The sequence below is a fragment of the Parasteatoda tepidariorum genome, chromosome 6 (assembly GCF_982258835.1).
Source record: "Parasteatoda tepidariorum strain Cologne lab strain chromosome 6, Ptep-v5.0, whole genome shotgun sequence".
Taxonomy (NCBI): Eukaryota; Metazoa; Arthropoda; class Arachnida; order Araneae; family Theridiidae; genus Parasteatoda; species Parasteatoda tepidariorum.
Window position 1 is genome coordinate 1,902,308 of NC_141760.1, and position 20,927 is coordinate 1,923,234.

General features: G+C 31.9%; 1 protein-coding gene across 3 annotated transcripts; it reads right to left on the bottom strand.

The window, feature by feature from the left end:
• Positions 1 to 52: 52 nt before the first annotated feature.
• Positions 53 to 20,520, bottom strand: LOC107443513 (cytochrome P450 2C15). 3 transcript variants are annotated; one of them, XM_087165283.1, is made up of 7 exons: positions 20,313 to 20,520; positions 13,707 to 14,088; positions 9,826 to 10,159; positions 9,291 to 9,496; positions 4,654 to 4,917; positions 2,426 to 2,599; positions 53 to 314 (listed from the first exon to the last, which is right to left on the bottom strand). In XM_087165283.1, the coding sequence occupies exons 2-7, from the start codon at positions 14,071 to 14,073 to the stop codon at positions 124 to 126; spliced, it is 1,536 nt and encodes a 511-aa protein (XP_087021409.1). In that variant the 5' UTR covers positions 14,074 to 14,088; positions 20,313 to 20,520; the 3' UTR covers positions 53 to 123. The 3 variants fall into 3 exon arrangements, with proteins under 3 accessions (XP_087021409.1, XP_087021411.1, XP_087021410.1); XM_087165285.1 differs by lacking the exon at positions 13,707 to 14,088 and having other exon boundaries at positions 20,313 to 20,442; XM_087165284.1 differs by lacking the exon at positions 13,707 to 14,088 and having other exon boundaries at positions 9,826 to 10,182; positions 20,313 to 20,430.
• Positions 20,521 to 20,927: the final 407 nt, after the last annotated feature.

Genomic DNA, 20,927 nt, shown 5'->3' on the forward strand with positions numbered 1-20,927 from the left:
CCTGGAAAGTTAGACCACGTGACTTCATTCCTTGCTGTCAAATAATCTAAACTAGTTCTGAAATCTTTATTTTTAACATAAAAGCATTTATATTAGATCTTTATAGTCTCATTTCACACCGTCTTATTTTTCATGAATTTCTGCTTCATTTCTAGGTGAAGCGCATATCTCCACTTTTCCACTCATAATCAGTTCAAAGAGGGGAACCTTTTCGAGTTGTTTTGGATTGCTGAGTTGAAAATTCTGAATGATTGTAGCCAGAAAGAGAAACACTTGAGCCATAGCGAATCCTTCTCCTATGCAGGCTCGTTTACCTGAAAAATGAAAAGAGAGAGAGAAAAGAAACTGTTTCAGAAGAATTAAAACTAAGGCAATATTCAAATATCACACAAGTCTAACTAAAATGTGTGTGACTATAAATGAAGACCACAAAAATCACCAAATCATACAGATTTATTAAAAGAAGATTCTAAATTTTTTCATAATCAGCAATTTTCTTCCCTAGAAACCTTTACTGGTTAATACTTTTTACATTATAGTAATAAATACTAGAAATAATTTTTGTTTTATAACATTTAATGTACACACGCATGAAAATCCGTAAGATCTACCTTCCCAGAATATTTAAAGTGGTATCGAAATAATAATTAATCTAAAAATTTTTTTTATTTTTAATAGTCTTTAAAAATTATCAAGGATTTCTGTATAATTTTTTAAGGATTGCTTAAGAATTATTTTTAAGCACTCGAGCGATTCGGCTCATTTACAGACAGTTGAAAACCCACCATCAAATAACCGGAAAGAGAGAAGAAACCAGAGCAACGCATAGGCCACGATTCACGACTAATTGAAAAAAAGTAGTGCGTGGAGTCCCTCCGCGCGTAAGAAGTTAAACTTCGCAACCTGCTACGTTAATTGTAGAAGAATCAGCAGTCGTAGAATGACCACTAGTTCTATTCAACGACTCTTTTTCCTGCTCCGCTCGCTTCCGTGCTCTGTAATCACGGTAATATTGTGCATTTTTCCCTCGTGGACCTCTTGAACCACTTGTGGTTGTCTCATCGTCTCGCCCTCGAAAATGTATTTGTATTAATAATGTATGTGAATGCGTCATAATGTAATTTCAAAAGAGAAAACCTAGCAATCAATTGATATTCACAAGAGACGTACCTTGACATAACCTTAAATCCGTCGCATTGTCCGTGGGATTGTTTTCACTCATTTTTTACAATTGTTATCCACTAAATTTGAAAAAAAAAAATACTACCCTATTAAATTATATGTGTATCAAAACAAACTAAAAAAATATTTATAGAAAAACAATGCTTTTATGACTTTTATTATTTTTATGCTAGTGAGAACTAAAACAATATGGAAATGAATGAGGGAAAACTGGATCCTACCACGTGATTTCCCGGCCCATAAAAATGTAGCGTTAAACGTTTAACGCAACCTTGTTGGAAGTCGCATAAGAAGTATAACTTCAAAAAGAAATTATGTTATGAGTTGAAGAAAAAAGGATGTCTACGAGTAAGTTGAAAGCCACAGGGTGGCTGCTCCGATTAATCGCACACGACCAACACCACCGAGATAGGGATCCCCTATCTCGGTGGTGGTAATTTTTCTTTAAATTAATTTTCCCCTTTACCCCATCCCTCTTCATACCTGAGACATGATGGGGTAATTGATGAAATATTCTTTTTTAAATAAAAAAATATTCATATTATTTTTAAATAAAATTTCAATATTTTTTACTTAAAAAAGAGTACTACATCATTTCGATATTTTTCTGATATTTGATTTTTTTTTGTAATATTTTATGTAATAAGAAAGAAAAAAACAATATTATTGCTTTTTTTTTGTTGAAAATATCATTCTATTTTTAAAAATACAGAATTGTTCGTAGAAACATTTTCAGATGTTCTAATGAAGTAGCATTTTGAAAACATATTTTGAACCTTTCTCCGTATTCCCCAATAATGTCTGATTAATGTATAGACAGTGATTAAATAATGAAAATTTTTTTCTTTTAAAATTTCAGTTCCATAATTATTTTAAATAATTCATTAATTTATTTATTTTGAAATATATGTAGAGGTATTTCTTTCAAATTTTACTTAAAAGCTTTCATTTTCCATTGCATCTTTTTCTCTGAGAAAAGTAAAATAAACGAACAATATAATGGAATTAAGCATATTCATACTAAAATAAATTCTATATTTAAAAATTAAACAAAAAAAGTGGTCTAAGGAATAATCTAAGGAGGAAAAATTACAAAAGAAAAGAGATTATAGGAATTCTAATTTGCGTGCAAAATTTTCTTCATTGGTGTATAATGTTAACAAACCAGTGTCACTTCTACCAGTTCATTCTGAACAGCCTTACATTTTTGCACAGTAAAATTATGGAAACATTTGTGACTCACCGACACCGAATATGTTGGGCAATTCTGGTCTTTGCTTCCCGTTTTCAGGAATGAAGCGAGTTGGGTCGAACTTTTCAGGATTTTCATAAATGTTCGGATCATGATGGCAAGACCACACATTCATAAGCGTCATAGCTCCCTTCGGAATCTTATAACCACGCACTGTTGTCTCTTCTACAAACAGAGGAGAGAAAATAATTGCTTTTTTAGTTGATTTGAAGTATAGCAATCATATAGCGCATCAAAATCAACTTTCTTATATACTTTGGAAATAGAATAGGCTTCATTCGATTTCCCTACTCTCTACATTTTTACCTCCTCCGCTCCCATGGTTTCGACAAATTGAGATTTTTTTTCCTTCAACGGCAATACGTTTCATTAAGAAGTTGAACTATACTAATAATATAGCAATATGTGCCGCAATCATGGTAACGGAGAGTGGGGAGGCGCTTCGTCGATAGCTTTTATTATATTAGTGAGTTTATACCTTTTCTAGTTGTCAGTTTAGTCGTGATGGCTCAGAGCATTCGTCTTCCAATCAGGTGATTCGAATCCCAAGGATAACTAGTCGATACGAATTTCGCATCCGGCTGCACCGTACTGATGTGAAATATCATCAGTGATAGACGCATCATGAGTTAGAGTCCCTTGCCGTGAGAGGTTTTCGTGCGTTTTTCTTCTCCATGTAGCGCAAATGCGGGTTAGTTCCATCAAAAAGACCTCCGCGAGGGCAAATTTCTTACAAAGCTTTATTTAGGAGTTTCTTTGTCTCCTGGACTGGGTTCAAAACTACAAGGTCTACGGAGTTGAACCTTAGCAGTCGTAAACCCAAAAATTTGGGTCGGCTGCGCAAGGACGGTTTTAATAGTTGCCGGCTTGCTTGAGGGTAAAGCTGTCATAAGTAAGTAATTTTCAATTGATGTTCAAATTTATTTCTAACAAACTTATTCAGTAATTGATTTTCTAACGAGTTAGCATTAACTTCATACAAAATAGGTTAAAAACTGCTGATTCTCGTTCTCTCACATTTTTAGCGAAACTCAAGGAATAAAACACACTATGCGATAGATATTCATATTATCCTGAAATATGAATAAATATCTTGATCTCAACTCTGATTATTTAGATCATCGTATTGCAAAGCTTAATAGAAAAAGTCTAGCTTTGTTGTGCATTTAGTGAAATTTTTTTCAGTCGGAAACTTGAAAGAATCAAACTCGAGGCCAACGGCTCTTCACTTTCGTAACGATGCATCTTTAAAGAGAATACAAAATATTTAATTACTTATTTTGCCTAAATTTGCATTCTAGTCACTAGAAAGTACCCCCTTAATGTCACTTTTTACTAAATGTATGGAAAATGGCACCTCCATGTGTTTTGTTCCAGCAAAGTTGTGTTATTAAAACCGGTATAGTAATTCCAAATTGATTGTTTCCCGGAGAAGGAAAACTTTTACAAATATTAAATATCGCTAATTTAAATAAAATATTTCTGAAGTTATAATAACATAATTTAAATTTGAGCTTAATACTTAAAATAATCAGAAAGTGCCAATCATGATGGGTACTCATCACTTTTTAAGCAATTCGGTTTGCTAAATATTTACATCACGGTTAAAAGAAATTATGGTTGATTTATGTTTGTTTTAGAAAAAATAAATTGTGGCTCTTTTTCTTTTATAGTTTTCGACAGGAATGATGAGACAACTAAGAAATATGCATTTCCTTTACTACTGAATGAAATAACATTCTTGATGTATTAAACTGAATGAATAATTCTTTTTTTTTCTTTAGATAAAACAAATATTTTTTTTCCTCTTTGGATTTAACAAATAGTTATTTGGATTGACCAAATATTTGTTTATTTATATGGATTGAATTATTTACTTTACTTTAAATTTCATTATATGCTTCACATTTTTATTTATGCTTTACACTTCACTTTATACTTCACGCTTTTACGTTACTTCCTATTTTACGCTTTACTTTCTACTATATTTCAGTCTTTACTCTACTTAATACTTTTTAAAAGAATCGTTCCCATGTATGCTAATAAAATGACTAATAAAGCGTAGAAAAACATTCCCTTAAAATATAATGTTATGATAAAAGGTAGAAAATTATGAAAGAGCGATAAATTTGGAAATCTTCAACTCACCTCGGTTCTTTAGCAAAATAAGCTTCGAATCAGTAATTTTTAGATAAATAGAGATCAGTGGTATTACTCACTGATGCATTGCTGACTGGGAAATGCGGTGCCGAATTCGGAAGTGCGAATAATTTCCATGATGAAAGCATTGGTGTAGGTCATCCTGCTTTTGTCCTCGATTGAGGGAGCTCTGGATTGTCCAACCACCTCCACTATCTCTTGGTAGATCTTCTCCTGACATTCTGGATGGTCCACTACTGCTTTCAGGAACAAAGTGGCGAATGCAGCCACACTCAGAACACCATCACCCACAAACTGTACCAGAGTGGATATCAGAGCCTTGTCTGTAAGAAAACAAGCATTAGTTTCTCGTCCATGAGCTTTTTATTCTGCTTTTAACAGCTTTGAAGAAAGGAATAAAATACAATGCCCGTTTTCTTAGGCACACTATTTGAGCTATGTCCAGAATTTAAAAAAAAAGCGCAAAACAACGTCGGTCATCTTTCTGTAAATGATTATTTTTTTTCTGTTTCAAATCATTAAGAAATAGAATTTTAAACTTTGCTTAGAAATTTTACTTAGTTACAAACAACAATGAAATGATTGGATAATGCTATGTGTATCAACACTTTTAAGTTTTGAGTATAACAGTCAAGAATGATTAAATAAATTTAAATTATATGGAAACCGTTAGAGAGTGTAACTTATAGTTGTCTTAAAACTAAGAACTTTTCTTCAAAGTATGATAAATCCGTCACCCATTGCATAAGAGTTTGATACTTACCGATTTTCCCAATTTGCTATAACAGTTTAAATTTCTAGATCGTGCTTGAAGATTATTTTTGGTTGAAATTTGAGGCAGAGTTAGTATGAATCAAAGCAGGATTTAGAACTTGTTTAAAGCATGTTTTTTTTCCCCTCTGAAATACCTGCTTTGAAATAAGAGGAGTTGGAGTGGATTGGAACAATGACAACATTAATCAAACCAAATTAATATTATACATGTATATATGGTGGAATCTTGAAATCGAAAGTTAGGTTTTTTCCCGATCATAGAAAATCAATTCTCTATGAAAGCCTTATTTTTTCCCGATTACAATAAGCAAAGATTGTTGTGCTATTAGTACCTTAAGTTATTAATCTTGAGTTGAAATTCCAACTAAGTTTTGAAAAGCATTAAAATTTCAATTGGAACTCAGAGCTATACGTCAATGCTACTTGTAATCATTTACTGACCGCTATAATAGAGTTTATTTCTGCTTATCGAAATGACAACCATTTTTGGAGCAGCTAAAGAGCTCACATTCTATCTTCGGTTGGCTGATGAAAAAGTCAAAATTGTTTCTTACATATTTAAAATAAAATTTATGGATATTTTTTAAACTCACCAATCGACATTTTTACTGTTTTCTTAAATAAACTAATTACAAGCAAGAAACAAAACTGAAGAAACTAAAAAAAAAGTATATAAATGTGGAACGGAAAGTTAACTTTTGACTAAAACATTTATTTTTATCACGCCTAAAATGAAAACTTTTGGGCATTTTCACCTTAGTAATAAACTTAAGTCACAACAGAAAAACTACACCATGCCTTTCAAAAGTTTGATCTCTACGTTTTTTGATGTTAGGTGAGACAAAAAATTATGCCCTTTTTAGTCCATTAGGAAAAATAGTTTTCAGATTTTTTATTTTAACACTCTATTTGTAAAAAAAAAAGATTCAACTGTTAATATTTCTGCCGAAGACCATTAAGGCAAGGAGTGCGATTGCTCTTGTTTTCTAGTGGCGCCATCAATGGCAAAGAATTCGACTTCTACCCATACATCACACCCGTTTATAGGGCGTGTTCAATATCTCAGAAATATAGCGCCAACTTGGCATCTTTGTCTTAGCATCCTCGCCACAGTTTCTTGTAACCCTAATCAGTTGAAATTTAGTTGTTGTTATTATAGCATGAGCGTGCTCGTAGCACCAATCATAATAAAATCTTTAATACAGTCCATATCTATTTTAATCATTTGCTAACAAACGAACCAGCATAGAAATCAAATCAATTGGTATCGAACAGGGCGGAACCACTCATACTTCCATTCATTCATCCGCAGATCGTAATTTTTGACTTGAACCAGAAAACGATCCATCTCCAATCCGGTATTCCCAGATGTGCAATTTGTTATGGGAACATGAAGCACTTTGTGACCCGACTGATTTAGCGTGCATCAGTCACCATTTAATACAAGGGTGGTCTTCGGCCGGCTGGATCCAAACTCTCGTTCTCAGAAACACGAGTCCAGCGTCCTGCCAACCAGGGCTCGAATTCCAAACAAACCACTAGTCGAAATAGAACTTCCCCGAGTGACGCCTTCCCCTGACGTCACACCGATCACTGTTTTGAATTTCGGTATTCTGAACGCTATTATCAGAGGAGTAGACTCGTGGACTGGTCTACTTCATGAGAAGAGTAGGGATGAAGCTTCGTCCGTGCTATCAGCCAATAAAAATGCTGGAAGCATTCTGATGCAATTCACGCGCGACAAGTTGTTGAAAAAGGCATTTTGGTTTAATAACTATTTGAGATAAAATATTGCCTTTTGAGTTTTATTTGAGATTAAATATTGTAAAACTTTACTTTTATTTTATTGCACTAATATTTGATATTTACATTTATTAAATAAATTTTATATACATCTCCGAAATGATAAGTTTTTGTTGTTGTTATTTTTGATAATAATAAACATTGACCTATTAGATAAATTTCATTTACAAGGCTGATAATTAAAAATCTAATATGTACTATTATTATAAGTATATGTTATTGAGTTGCAATCAGATCTTCGGTTTGTTTATTCTAATAGCGATTAAGAAACCAAATTTTGTTTTTCAGAATTGTTTTACAAGAGTACATCGTATTGGCATATCACATGTATGCATTCTTGCTACATATCACTTTATGCTGCTAAACAGATGGTTTTCACTCTGCCTTTTAAAAATTAAGAATTTTCTTAATTATGATTTTATAGAGGTGAGCGAAGGCTTTTTTATTTTATTTAAGAAGGTAGCATTTATATCACTTTATTTGTGTTGATAATAAAAGAAAGTATAATGTGCAGTTTAAATTCTATTTTCAAGTAAGCTTTTTGTTTTATGTTTCATTATTCTTATATGGGTACAATTTGATAAATACCAACCAAATGATGAAAAGATAAACATTACAGTTCATTATATGGACCTCCTTGTTACGTGGAAAATTTTTTTAACCCTCTTTTAACAAAACTTTTATAAAATTTTAGCTATAGGAAAAAATTCACTTTAAGAGATTCGAAATATTTAGTTATTAATTTGTCAAGCAATTTATGTACTACACATTACAATTACCATGTTCAGCAATAATAGTTTAATGTTAAAAAAGATTTTTCAAAGATTTTAAGTATAGTAAATTATAGTATAGTTTCATAGTCATAAAATACTTTATTATTCACTAAAGTATTTGTTTATATCCCATTTTCAGTTCTTATGGTAACATTAGAACAACTGTAGATTTGATTTGAACCTAAAATCTGAGATCTTAATTATTTGAAATACAAAAAAAATTGAAATTTCTTGAAGAGAATTAAGAAAAAAGTTTCACATAAGCATGTGAGGTTGTGAAAACTTAATTTTTTTTTTCTTAAATTTAAGTTCAAAAACACTTTGTAATCATTTCTTTTCCAGATTAATTACAAAAGGAAATACTTCTAAGTTAAATTTCTCTACTTTGTTTCAGAAATGAAAGAAATTACAGCAAACTTTTTATTACACATAAAACTAATGAAAATCACAAGGTCTTAATTTTTAAAAAAAGTGGAATAAAAAGCGTAATTTAACACATTAAATTCCTATCTGCAGTATCTTTTTAAGATTATAAAATGTAATTAAAAATGACACACTTGTTTTTTAGTGGAGTAAAAGATTTTCTAAAAAAAATTGAGACAATTTCTGGTTATTAATCAGCAATATCTATTATTTACAATTTAACTTTAAATAATCTAATAAAATAATAAGAAAATAAAAAGTTCTACAAAATTTTTAGTCAGAAAGAAATTAAAATTTACGATTTTACCTATTAAGTTCATCAAATATACTATTAAACCCCAAAAATACCTGTTCATTCGCATATAGCAAAGAAAAATTAAATTCACTTAGTTTTTTTAAAAAAAAAGATAAATATGCTCATGATATTGAAAATAAATTAAGTTTAACTTGTGTTACTACTGAAATCACGTTTCCTCGCCTTGCTTCTTTTTCCAAGTCCTCTCTTAGTTTCACGTAACAAGTTAGTTTCACTGAACAAGATTTTTCGTTAATCGAAAAAAATCAAAAAATACAAATTCATGAAGACTAAAAGCATCTTTTCTGTTTCTATACATCAGTCTCCTCCGAGGACTTAGCCGTGTAAAATAATTACTAATCAATGCATTTCATGTGCTCGCCATTACTCTACTGAAAATACCAGCGGTTTTCGCGTCGACCGAAAAGAGCGCTCAAGATCCACTAAAACTTGCTTGGAATACCAAAAATCGAGCAATGGGTGGGAAAAGTAGAATATCGGGTAAAGCGTCCCCTGGTGCGGCTTCCAAAAGCTCTAATCGACTGCCGACTTCGAGCTCAGAATACCAGCCCAGACTATCCCGCCCTCAAAGATTCAACTGTATGTATGTAAAATAAGTTTCATTTACCAGTAAAGAATTCAGCAGTAGGATCCCCTTTCGAGTACCTTACGTTTCTTTCGTTCAGAAAAGCATCTACGAAATTCCGGTGATGATGATCCCCATCTCTGAACTTTTCTTTGTGGTCATTCACCACCTCCATCAGTAATTTTTCCATCATTTTGTGATGTTTGACAGCGTCTCGATATCCAGATTTCAGAGGGAAAAAAAGGTACCTAAGAAAATGCATCAAAATTATCCCCAATACAACTTCGTAATCAATATTTTCAGAAAGTATGAAACGTTTGCAGGTTTTTAGACTTATAGTAACTTAAACAATTTGAACTATTAGCAAAACTACTTGACTTGAGCTATTTTGGTGCATGTTGATAACAAGTATAGGAGATGCGGAAAAGAGATGCGTGAATTCTGTCTCCTCTCATAACTTAAGAAAAATATAGAGTGTTTATAATTTAAAGTCCACGAGGTTATTGGAATTATTATAAGCCTATGTGCTGTGAGAAAATTTTGAAGGAATTTATAAAACTAGTGAAGATATCCTTACCTCGCAGTCTTTCCAGTGTAGAGCATGTTAGGGACGGTCAGGAAGGTCATGGTGTGACCATATGACTCGTTCATTTCTCTGATTTGCCGGTCCGTGACCCTACTGCCACCGAATAGCGTGAGACGCGTGATGGAGGTGCACTTGTCGGTCAATAGCTGTAGAATTTCCACCGGTTCGCCTTTCTTTTCCCTCAGATAGTCGACGGTCTCTTTGATGGAATCGTACAGGGGTCCAGTCATGTTGTCCTTAATAGTTGTCATGCCAGATTCACGAAATTGTTGAAGGCAGAACTTTCTCAACATTTTCCATGGTTCGCCATTTATGAAGCCCACCCCTAGAATTTTGACAAATCGTGTCCTTAAAGAGGGAAATTGTTAGATAATGTAGAGAGTGTCATGCAAAAAATGATTTACAGTTGATTAATGTTCATTGCCATAAAAAGGAATCTGGATGACCCAAAATATACAGATTTCAAAACGTTATTGTAAAAAACTGTTTTTGATGTGGAATTTTCCTTGCCGTGAATATTGCTCTTTACAGAGACGTGATATTTTTGTAGTTTTGTGTATCGTTATTAAGATTTTTACTCTGAACACAATTCGAAATGCGTGTTTGAGATATAAGATGCCGCTCGAAATGCGCCTTTTGCAACCGAAAGCCAAATACAACAGCTAAACGAGGAATATCGTACTCATTTCTCCTTACTTCTTTAAACACTCGAGTATAATCATTACGGGGCAAAATCTCAAACTACGGAGTCTGAATGGCTAGGGGCGATACAAAACATTTTTCTCTTCGTATTCAGTACACTAAGCGATTAAGAGGCTTAAAAATATGCACAATGTCCATTTAATACCGTTATAATAAATGTATGGGACCTTTGAAAACCTATATAGTAAAAAGAACTATTGGGTTTTAATATATTATCAAAAAAGACTCAATTTTTTAAAGAAAATTACTAAATGATTTAGCAAATAGGCATCACATAACGAATTCATTTGAATTCACGAGTCTCTTCTTTTAATAAAACGACCGATTTCCATATGAGAATTTTGAAAAACGAAATCAAATGCTCTTTCCTTAAACAGGCATTACAAGCTGTGTTCAAAATAAAAAAAGCTCACCGGCCTTCATAATTTCTTTACCACTAATTCACCACTCCTCTAAAATTCACTTGAACATGACACTCCTTTACCCATAGATAATTAATAATTTTTTTTCAAGAATCACAGTATTTCTGAATTTTATAGTATATAAAAATTAACTAGAGTAAAAATTTATTTCGTATTCCAAAATACAAAATTTGAACAAAACAGAAATAATAGCTTTTAAGAAATTAAAATCGGAAAAAATTAAATTTTCGAGAAGAAGAGAAAAAACAAATATAAAAAATTTCAAAATAGTTCTATAGAACTGTACCGAACGTAATGAATCAAATAATTTGAGTTCAGTTTTTAACATTTTAGAAAAATGCTTTTTAAATAACAAAACGGAAAAAAAAATCCAAAAATACTTTAAAATGAAAATGTCTAAAAGAACATTATGAGATTTCACTTAAATAGAAAAGAAACAACAGAAATGTTTTCCAAACCAATAACTGTCGAGGTCAATAAGAGTAAACTGCAAAGAATAATCTGATTGAGAATGGATGGTTTAAGGCACTCCCAAATGACAAATAAACCGGGTTTTTTTTTTAATGACTTAAATGTCTCTTTCGAGTTCAACCATGATAGTGTGCAAAAGTTATCTCCTATTTCTCACTAATTTGCAACGTTTAAATGCTTTTTGTTCGAATGATTCGAAAAATATTTACAGAGAGGCATGGACATTACTATTTCATCCAGCGGAGGACTGGCCGATTTTGAGATATAAAATTTCAGACACAAAAGACAACAGAGCAATGTTTCCCAAAGTATGGTATGCGTACCCCCAGGGATACGGGAACAGTTTAGCGGGGGTACAAGTTCTTATGCGAAATATTTATACAAAATTTAAAATTTTTTGTTTACAACAAACAAAAATTTAAAAATTTTTTATCTAAAAAAACTAGCCATGAAAAATTATTATTATGTGTTTTTCTATAAGCTACTTTTAGAAGAGTTAACAGTTAATAATTAGTGGTGTCAACAGCCAGTTATGATTTTTAACTTTTGTGCAATTTTTTTATCACAACAGCTGTTATCACAGTAAAAACAATACCATCCTTCTCACTGACGCAAATAAGCAAAACTTTGAACCAAAAAGAAAAATGAACATCTTTGTAAATAAATACATTCATTTTTTTTATTAGTGGTACACAGCCGTACGAAAAATTTAGAAAAGGTACACAAAAGTCATTAGTTTAAGAGCCACTGCTATAGAGGATTGTAAAAAACTGTATGACTATTGTGAAAGCTTTAAAAATTTTATGCATTAATTTTAGAATACAGTTAGAAAAGTTACCAAAAGATGGCGCTGTACTCTGTGCAGAGTTTATATGAAAAATACAAGTTGAGTTGGACTGGGATATTCCAGTACCACATACATGCGTTGTTTAAAAGAGTACATGATATAAATTCTCCTTATCCGGTACGGCGAATTTTTAACAATAGCACTTATTGCTGGGATCATCGATGGCATGCGGCACCATATCTATTGGTAACTTTTGTGATTAAGTTGTAGAATTTCTATTTAATATTTCATGCAGGATTCATTATACCGTTCTTTATTCAATCATTTTTTGCTTTCGAGATTGAATTTAGCCAGTCATCCACTGAACACCCTAAATAGGCTCCATTGAAAAATCTCCCATTTCGCAAAGAAAAAGAATTTCCAGTGAGCCAGGCTAATCAAATTCTCCAGTATTTTCCAGCCAGCATTTCTTTAGGCTTATTGCGCAATACATCTTTCATAGCTCAGTAAATCAGGCTGTTTGCAATGAGCCTAGAGTAACGAAGACTTATTCTAAGGAGCTTTACGAAGCATTAACTGAAACAAGCTGAGCGAAATAAAGGCTTGTAAAAATGAATTCAAATGAGAAAGAAAAGCATCAGTGGTGGGAAAGGAAGTGTAATCAATAAAAACACATGGTAAAAACTGTTATTATTCACAAATACAAACTAGCATTAAAATATAACTATAATATAGATAAAAAAAATAATAAATATTTAAACAGTATAGTTAGTATTTTAATCACTAAAAAGAATAGAAACCCAAACTAAAACTTGTGCAGTGAAGAGGGAGAAAAAAGAAACTATGTATGCCGCCTAACTTTCGATTTTGAAATCGTAAGATGATTCTTTGTGCGTCTCTGATTAAAGTACCGTTATAAGGAAAGGCCCAATGTAGGAAGACTGCAATGAATTTAGATTGATGGAGTAGTTTTTAAAGTATTTGGGTGGTTTGCAATAAGCTCAAAAATATCAGGCTAAAAAGGAAATTCTGGAGATATTTCCCATCAGCCTGGCTCATTGCTAAATACTGGTGAAAATTGTAACAATCTGGCTTTTCCAATTCGCCTTTGAGTAAATTTAATTTATAAATAGAAAAGTATTGAAATTATTAAATGCATTGATCGATGACTGTGCATTGGATCAAAATTTTAAAAGCACTTTTGGGAAATATTTTCAAGTGATGCTTTCAGGTATACCAGATCGACCACGTAACTCAACATCATTGTGGTGGGCAAGCAACTCAAAATCTTAAATAAAATTCTTCAATTTTATGGTACTTATGGATTCTCTAGATAAATGAACCTCAATTTCACTGACATGTTTTTTGACTACATAGAGCGCTGAAATCGCAAACTGTATAAAATGATGTTTAGAATTTTTGATCTGATATGAAGTTTTTGAAATTCTTTTCTATGTTATTCACACACCGTGTATCTGCAAACAACATACCATCACCAAAGAGGTAAGACAAAAGACTGAAATCCGATATTCTTTCGAAACATTCTGCCCTGCTGATGTGAATCTCACGGATGGCTTTCAAGCTGCCCATATTGATGTAGAGCATTCCGGCAAATCTGAAACAGAAGAGATCGCCATACTTTTTCTGTAGATCCTCAAGAACCAAGTGGCACGTCTGAGGTTTTAAGAAGGGTGAATAACCAAGGAATGGAAGGCCAATGGGCCCAGGCGGTAGACCCCTTGTTCTGAAAACGTAATACAATACGGTGACAACAGCTATCACAATGAGAACACCAACTGTCGTTGTATTGTCGAATATCTTAGAATAATTAAACCAGTGTTCAAAGATCAACTCCATGACAGTCGTTATTTCCTGGCGAGAAAAAAATCAGTTAAAATCACTTTTTTTAATAAATCAGCATAAAAATTGAGTTCAACACTTCTGTCTGCTTTTAATTTCTTTATTTTAAAACGTGAAAATAAAATACCACTTGCTTTAAAAGTAAGGTTCGCACTATTTAACTGAATCACAAATGAGGTATGTTTGAATAGCGCTATTATTTTTAAAGCATTTTTATCTCCCTGAGTTCTCGTAACAATGGTTATTTATCTTCTTTAGAACTCCATTAATTTTGTTCTTGATTCAAACATCTTATTTTAAACACTTGCATTATAACAAACTTGCTAATCGTAATTTATTCCTCAATACTGAAAACACCTACAGTGTGTACCTGATCGTAAGACATGGTTCCCAGCAGATCCCTGAAGTCAAGCATCACTGACTGCAATCAGAGAGTGGGTGGGTGGTCACTTTAATCATCCTACAAAGAGACTGAGGGTGTGCGGTATCGATCGTCATTTTACTGTTCTATCTTAATGTACTCAATTTCTCGTGCATGTCGTCGAGCTACCAAAGTGAGGGAGGCATTTCTTCAGATCATTCAAAAGGCCTTTGAAAGTGCAGCTTTAGCGCGACTTCAATAAAGTTCTACTAGTATATTAAATAATCAGTTCGAGAACTGTTAATTATTAAACTCATAGTAAAAAAACTACCTTTCGTATCACTCTACCAGATGCAGGAATAAAATGAAAGAGTTGAAATATAATTGCTTAAAAGAGCCATATTTGTTAATGAACTCAATTCTTTTCCTTTTAATCAAAATTTGAATTTGTTCGAAAGTTCTTGCAGTTTTAATTCTCTTTTTGGCAATTTTTTTACACTTTTCTTTTGCTCTACTTTATATTTTATTTCGATGCGCGAAAGCTATGACATTTAGAAACTAAAAATCACGGTGAGTAGAAAAATTAACCAGGAGTTCGAGAGAATAAAAAATTTTATAATTTGGTTCTTAATTTCAGAGTTATTAACTTTTCAACTTAAACATTATTGTCGATTTACTTCCCACTGAAATACAACTACAGGGAGGAAATTTGAGGTATTAATAGTGTATAAATTTACCATGTCGCACTTTCCTAAGTTCAAATTTCTATCTTCGTATAAGTTTGATTTTTTTTTTTAAATTTGTGTATCCTTTCGTTTCGTTTCGTTTAACATATTAATAAAATGTGCTCCCGTAAATTAGAACAATTTTATACTTTGCAAACAGATTATCGACTTTTAAGAGAAAAAAAACACAATGATGAATGAGAAGCGACCTAGTCGAGAACGAGGAGCTTCCTAATAATTTTTCTTAAAAAAAAGCAAAATAAATAAATAAACAAAACGTTAATACTATACGTATTCATAAAAATGAAATCCTCTATTTTAAAATAATTTAATGTATAGTTTTAAATAATTTATTTATTATTTAAAATTAAACATTAATTTAAAATAATTTTTAATTAAACACAAGTTTATGTAGATGTATCATGGAAATTATTCTTGGTAAAAAAATGTATCAATTCCTACAAAATATTTTCTTTAATGTAAAAAAATAAATAGCTAAAACAAAATAGTGAAATGAAATAAGTATTTAAATAAATATATTTTTTACGACGGATTCGAATTTCTGACATAAGGGGCTGCCGCAATTTGGAAAATAGGGTCCTAATAGTTTGGTCAAGAGTGCGGTCAAAACTTTGGACCCCTTAATGTTAGTTTTCCTTTTCCATATTTTGTCATATCTCGAGAACCTGTTATGGAATTAAAAAAAACTTCAGCCAATTTTGTGTCTGATTTCGTAACTTGAAATATCTCCTGCACTTAATAATTTGCATATTTAAAGTCACCCAGTCGAACCATTACAAATGAGCCCTAGAACGTGAAGATCCAATCATCAGATTAAAAGATATTCAAGGTGGTCCGTTTTTATTTGTCACTGTATATTTTGTAATGGGACAGTATATTTCGTAAGTGACTATGATTTATTTGAACTATTATAAAATATCACTATTTTTCTTGTTTTTAATTTAATTAAATTTTGAATAAAATACATTCGCAGACATAGCTCAGACACATTCCTTGTAAATGATTGAACAGCCAATCGAAATCAATATTAACATTTTCGGATTGGTACAATGGTGTTTGAACTTTGAAGGCGATTGTCAGCTGTATCATACGCCCGTTTCGGATTCACAAGTTCATACATGACATGGGATTTGAGAGCTAGGCTTTTTTTTTTCCAGTTTTACATGAATAGTAAATGAATCATTTATATTGCGTGGAAGACAGTCTACGGTCTTGTGCAAGTCGTTGGGTACGTTGATAATGGATCATTTTATCCCTAACTGGTGATCAACACCCAGTTCTGGTATTTGCATGAAATGAGCTCAGAGATCTGTAGGGTTCAATTCTCTCTACCACTTTGGTACTTTTGTGAAGAACGGGCTTCATGCTTGCGTTTGCGAACGGAATACTTTAATTTTTCCGTTTGTGTGTAACGCTTAAGGTATTCCAGTCTACGCTCTTAGGCTTTGGCTAAGCCTCTGTAAGTTAGGCCCTAAACTTACAAGGTTGAAAAGACTCGGTATGTTTAGGCCTCGGCATCGTTTTTTTCTTGCTTTAACTCTAACCTTTGGTACCGTGTCAATCAGTTTGGGACCCTCTTTATTTGAGATGTTCATCAGAATTAGTATTGAAAACGATCCAGATTGAACTGTAGGTTAGATGCGCACGACATCAAACCCAAGAGACCCATTTTATCAATGGGTAAAACACGAAAAACAATAGTTAAATATTTTTTGTAGCGGGAACGCGCTTTTCAAATATCTAGAGTGTATATTTTTAGTAGTGCATCCTAGATCAGTTGCTTCGAAAATTTGAATCTTCTCTCGCTCTACCCTTTGATAATCTAATAGCTGAACCAGTTTTTGAAAGGTGTGGCAATGATTGGTTTGTTCAGTGGCTCAAGTATGTGTAAACAGTTTTGTATTTAATCCTAAGAAGTTTTCTTTTCATAACCTACCAGCTGAAAAATTATTATTACTTAAAAATTTTAATGTCTATTCTATTATCTCTATTTTATTTTATGACTTCAAGATTTTAGTATTAGATATTTTTAATTTGATTAGCAAGTTCTCAAATATAGCTTCAAAGAAATTTGATTTTACTATGCTTTACCTTGCTTTGAAAACCCGATATTTTTAAAATGAGTGAATAAGCGTTATTTAATTTAACGAACGACTTTTACTAATTCACTACTCTAATTATTAATTTATAGTGGATTCTGTTATAATTCTGTTTTGGTCTAAAAAAAATCATGGTTGTAATGCAAAAGAACACATTGCTATCTCAACCACTTATCCGTGTTGAAAACAATACCGTTTCTTGAAATACTAAAACTATGATTAGAAAGAGTCTAAAAGATGATAACAGTCATTTTCAATCAAAGAAATAGAAGAAAAGTCACTTATATAATTACGTAAGCTAATTATTACGTAAGATATGTCGTTACGTTAACTATATCTATTTGAAAATGACGCTGACATTTTGCAATGTGCCAGGCTGATCGAAAAAAAGGTACTTTCCATTCCAACTAATATTATTAACACTGACTAGAAGAAAGCCTATATGTTTAGGAAGTGTGACAAGCTAAATTATTGACAGCAATCCTTTAATGAGGCAGTAAAGCTTTCACTACTTATTTCAAAACTGCCTGAAATAAAACAGTCTAAATGATTATTAGCGTCAAGGTAAGTAGGTTCAGGCTGATAAGAAAATGATGGGTAATTTTCTAAAAAATTGAAACACATGAAATATCGTTGTTTGCAAAGAACTAAATTCTTTAATTAGCCGGAGTTTTACTAAAGTACTGGTTAAAACCGTAGACTGAGAATTGCATTGCAATCGGGCATTGTAAGGTGCTATGGGTAACATTCCCATTACAAACTGATGTGCATTTGATACCGGGATCTAAATTATATTTTTGTGCCGATTATTTTTTTAGAACCAGCCGACCCAATTGTTTAGATTGAACCCAATCCTGAAGACAAGGGAACTCCTGGATCAAGTATTGGGAGAAAATTTGACTTCGTGGAGGACTTTTTGGGGGAACTAATCCACATTTGAGGTACATGAAGAGAAAAACCACGAAAACTTTCCACTGTTAGCCAGATGGCAAGGGGACTGATTGCAACCCATGATCCGTCTATCACTGAGGATATTTTACGTCAGCACTGTGGTCGATGCGAGCAGGATGCGGAATTCGTACCGACCAGCCTGCGATGGGATTCGAACCCGGTTCACCTCATTGGAATGCTCCATTCCCTGAACTATCAAGGCTGCCATCATGATTATTGTCGAAAATCTCATTCAAATGGGATCAGAATAATATTAATTTAACGATTTGGGCGTATTTTTCGAATGGGTCGCTAATTCATTAAACTTCTATTTCTGGGGGCCTATTTAGAAGTAATTTCAACAGAAATAATTAAGATAATTTAAGTAAATAAAACAACCAAATCAAATGCACACGAACAGTCAGGTCCTTAATGAGAAGACACCCTTTGAGGTGCTTGATAACGTTCTTGTTGATTGCATTCTTGTTGATTGAGTGGGAATTCTCAATCCTTACATTTTTTTAACAGTTTGGACCATTAATTTGATAGCACAAAGAGTACTGTTCGACTTTTTTATGTGTACACCAGAACATGTATTCTCGATAGATCGAAAAAATTATTCCTTAAGCACTGGCGTTAAAATTAAAAATGTATTTTTTTTTTTTTAGAAAGTTTATTACTCTTCCGATAATCTTTAGGCAGTACCCACAAATTTCAGTTCTCAGATGTAAATTGAATTTTTTTTTTTTTAAAATATTTGGCTTGAGAAATAACAACTTACGATTTATTCCTCCATATTTCAAAAAAAAAAAAAAAGAGACAGAAGAAAACTGTTATCTTACCTTTTCGATCACTCATTGAATAATTGAAATGATAAAAAATTCATTAATAAACAAAGATGAATCACATAGTTTTGGTTGTCATCATCACAAAATTAATAAACGTTATTAGTCTGTAAATTAGTTATCTTATTTAAAGGTGTTTCACAATAATATTTATTTGATATCCCTCCTAAATATCATTCTCTGATATTAGATCTATATCTCTGATATTGATCATTTTTGCATTTGTTTGTTAGTCAAAATTAAACACTAAAACTTCTGATATTATAAAGTAATCACCTGATATCCTCTTATTAAAAAACAATTTATGATACCATTTTCAATAATTATTATATAAATTTATATTCATAGAAATCTATTATCTATATTGTCTCTATATCTATTATTGGAGTACTCTTAGTTAGGAGCTGGGAGGTAAATTTCAGTTTCAAGGACTTAAAAATTTCGCTCGCCACTTTTTTTCACGAAAAATATTAACTATTTTTAAAATGTCAACAGAGTGAGTAAAATGAACGTTTCGGTGACTAAAACCAGAAAGAATATGGAAAAGTTAAAACATATTAACTCATTTTTATGTCATTTAAATGAGACAATTTTAAATTAAAAAAAATATTAATTTAAAATACGGTTACCATTAGCAATGATTCTAATAACATCAAAATACGAAACGTTCCGTGAGAATACCGTGAAAGAAACTTTTCATAACTAATTCTGTTTTTATTAACATAACTGGATTCTAAAATGCGAAAATGGAATTTAAATCCAACACTTTTATCTGATTTCAAATAATATTTCAAATTGTTTCTCATAGGAATAAGCTACGTTCAATTTGTGAAAAAATGTTGATAAAAAAAGAAGATAAGTAACCAATAATTAATAACAAAATGATAAAAGTAAAGTAAAGAATTATTTTAGATCATAAAATATCGCGTTAAAAGAATTTTTTAGATGAACCGTTTTTCCTCAAAAAGGGGAAAAGCACTTGAAGTTAACATTGTAGAACTCTTATGATGCCGATTTTTATTTTTTAGGTTTTCAATTATTTTTCTTTTGTCATATTTGTCAGTCAAACTGTGTTTTTATATACAAAAACATGGTATTTGCAGAAATAAACATAGATCTTAATATTTATAAATTAAAACGGTAAATGGAGCAGAAATTAAAACTACATTATTAAATTAATTAATTAAATAGATACGATGATCTTAGTAGAGTGACGCAAGCTCATCACTAAACAAATTTAAAAAAAAAATATTACCTCGTGACGATAATTCTGTAACTCTGAGGCATTCGTTATTTATGAATGGTCCATAATTATGTAAATAAAAATTTCATCTTTCTTCTCTTCAGAATATGAAGAGATTGTCTGACGAAAGGCCTCGAAGTTCGAATGAAACAATTACAGATGGCGCCATTGCAGCTAAAAACAAAAATGAGTCTATTGAAAACTTTTGTGGATGGGATGAGTACTACTACATCATTTTGATGTAGTGAAGACTCTTCCGCTATTCATGATTACAATCGCATGCTATAATTTATGTACTAAAATGGAGAACTTATTCGTTATGGGGAACCGTTATAAATTGCCATACTGTTATTGACGCCAATGATGACTCACTGGTTTTGGTAATCAGCACTACTGGAATTAGGATAATATAGGTTCAGTTTTAATCCATTCTAACTATGCTAATATAGGAACGATGTATTGGAAAATTGAGTGGTTAAAACTGAATCATGTCTGAACAGTTTTAATATGTACCGCGGAAAGAGATTTTTTTTTAAGGTTCCCTTGAAGGTTTACGAATCGGAGAAAATTACTCGATTATGATAAATTCATGTGTTGAATTCGAGCAAACAGCACCAAAGTAATGGA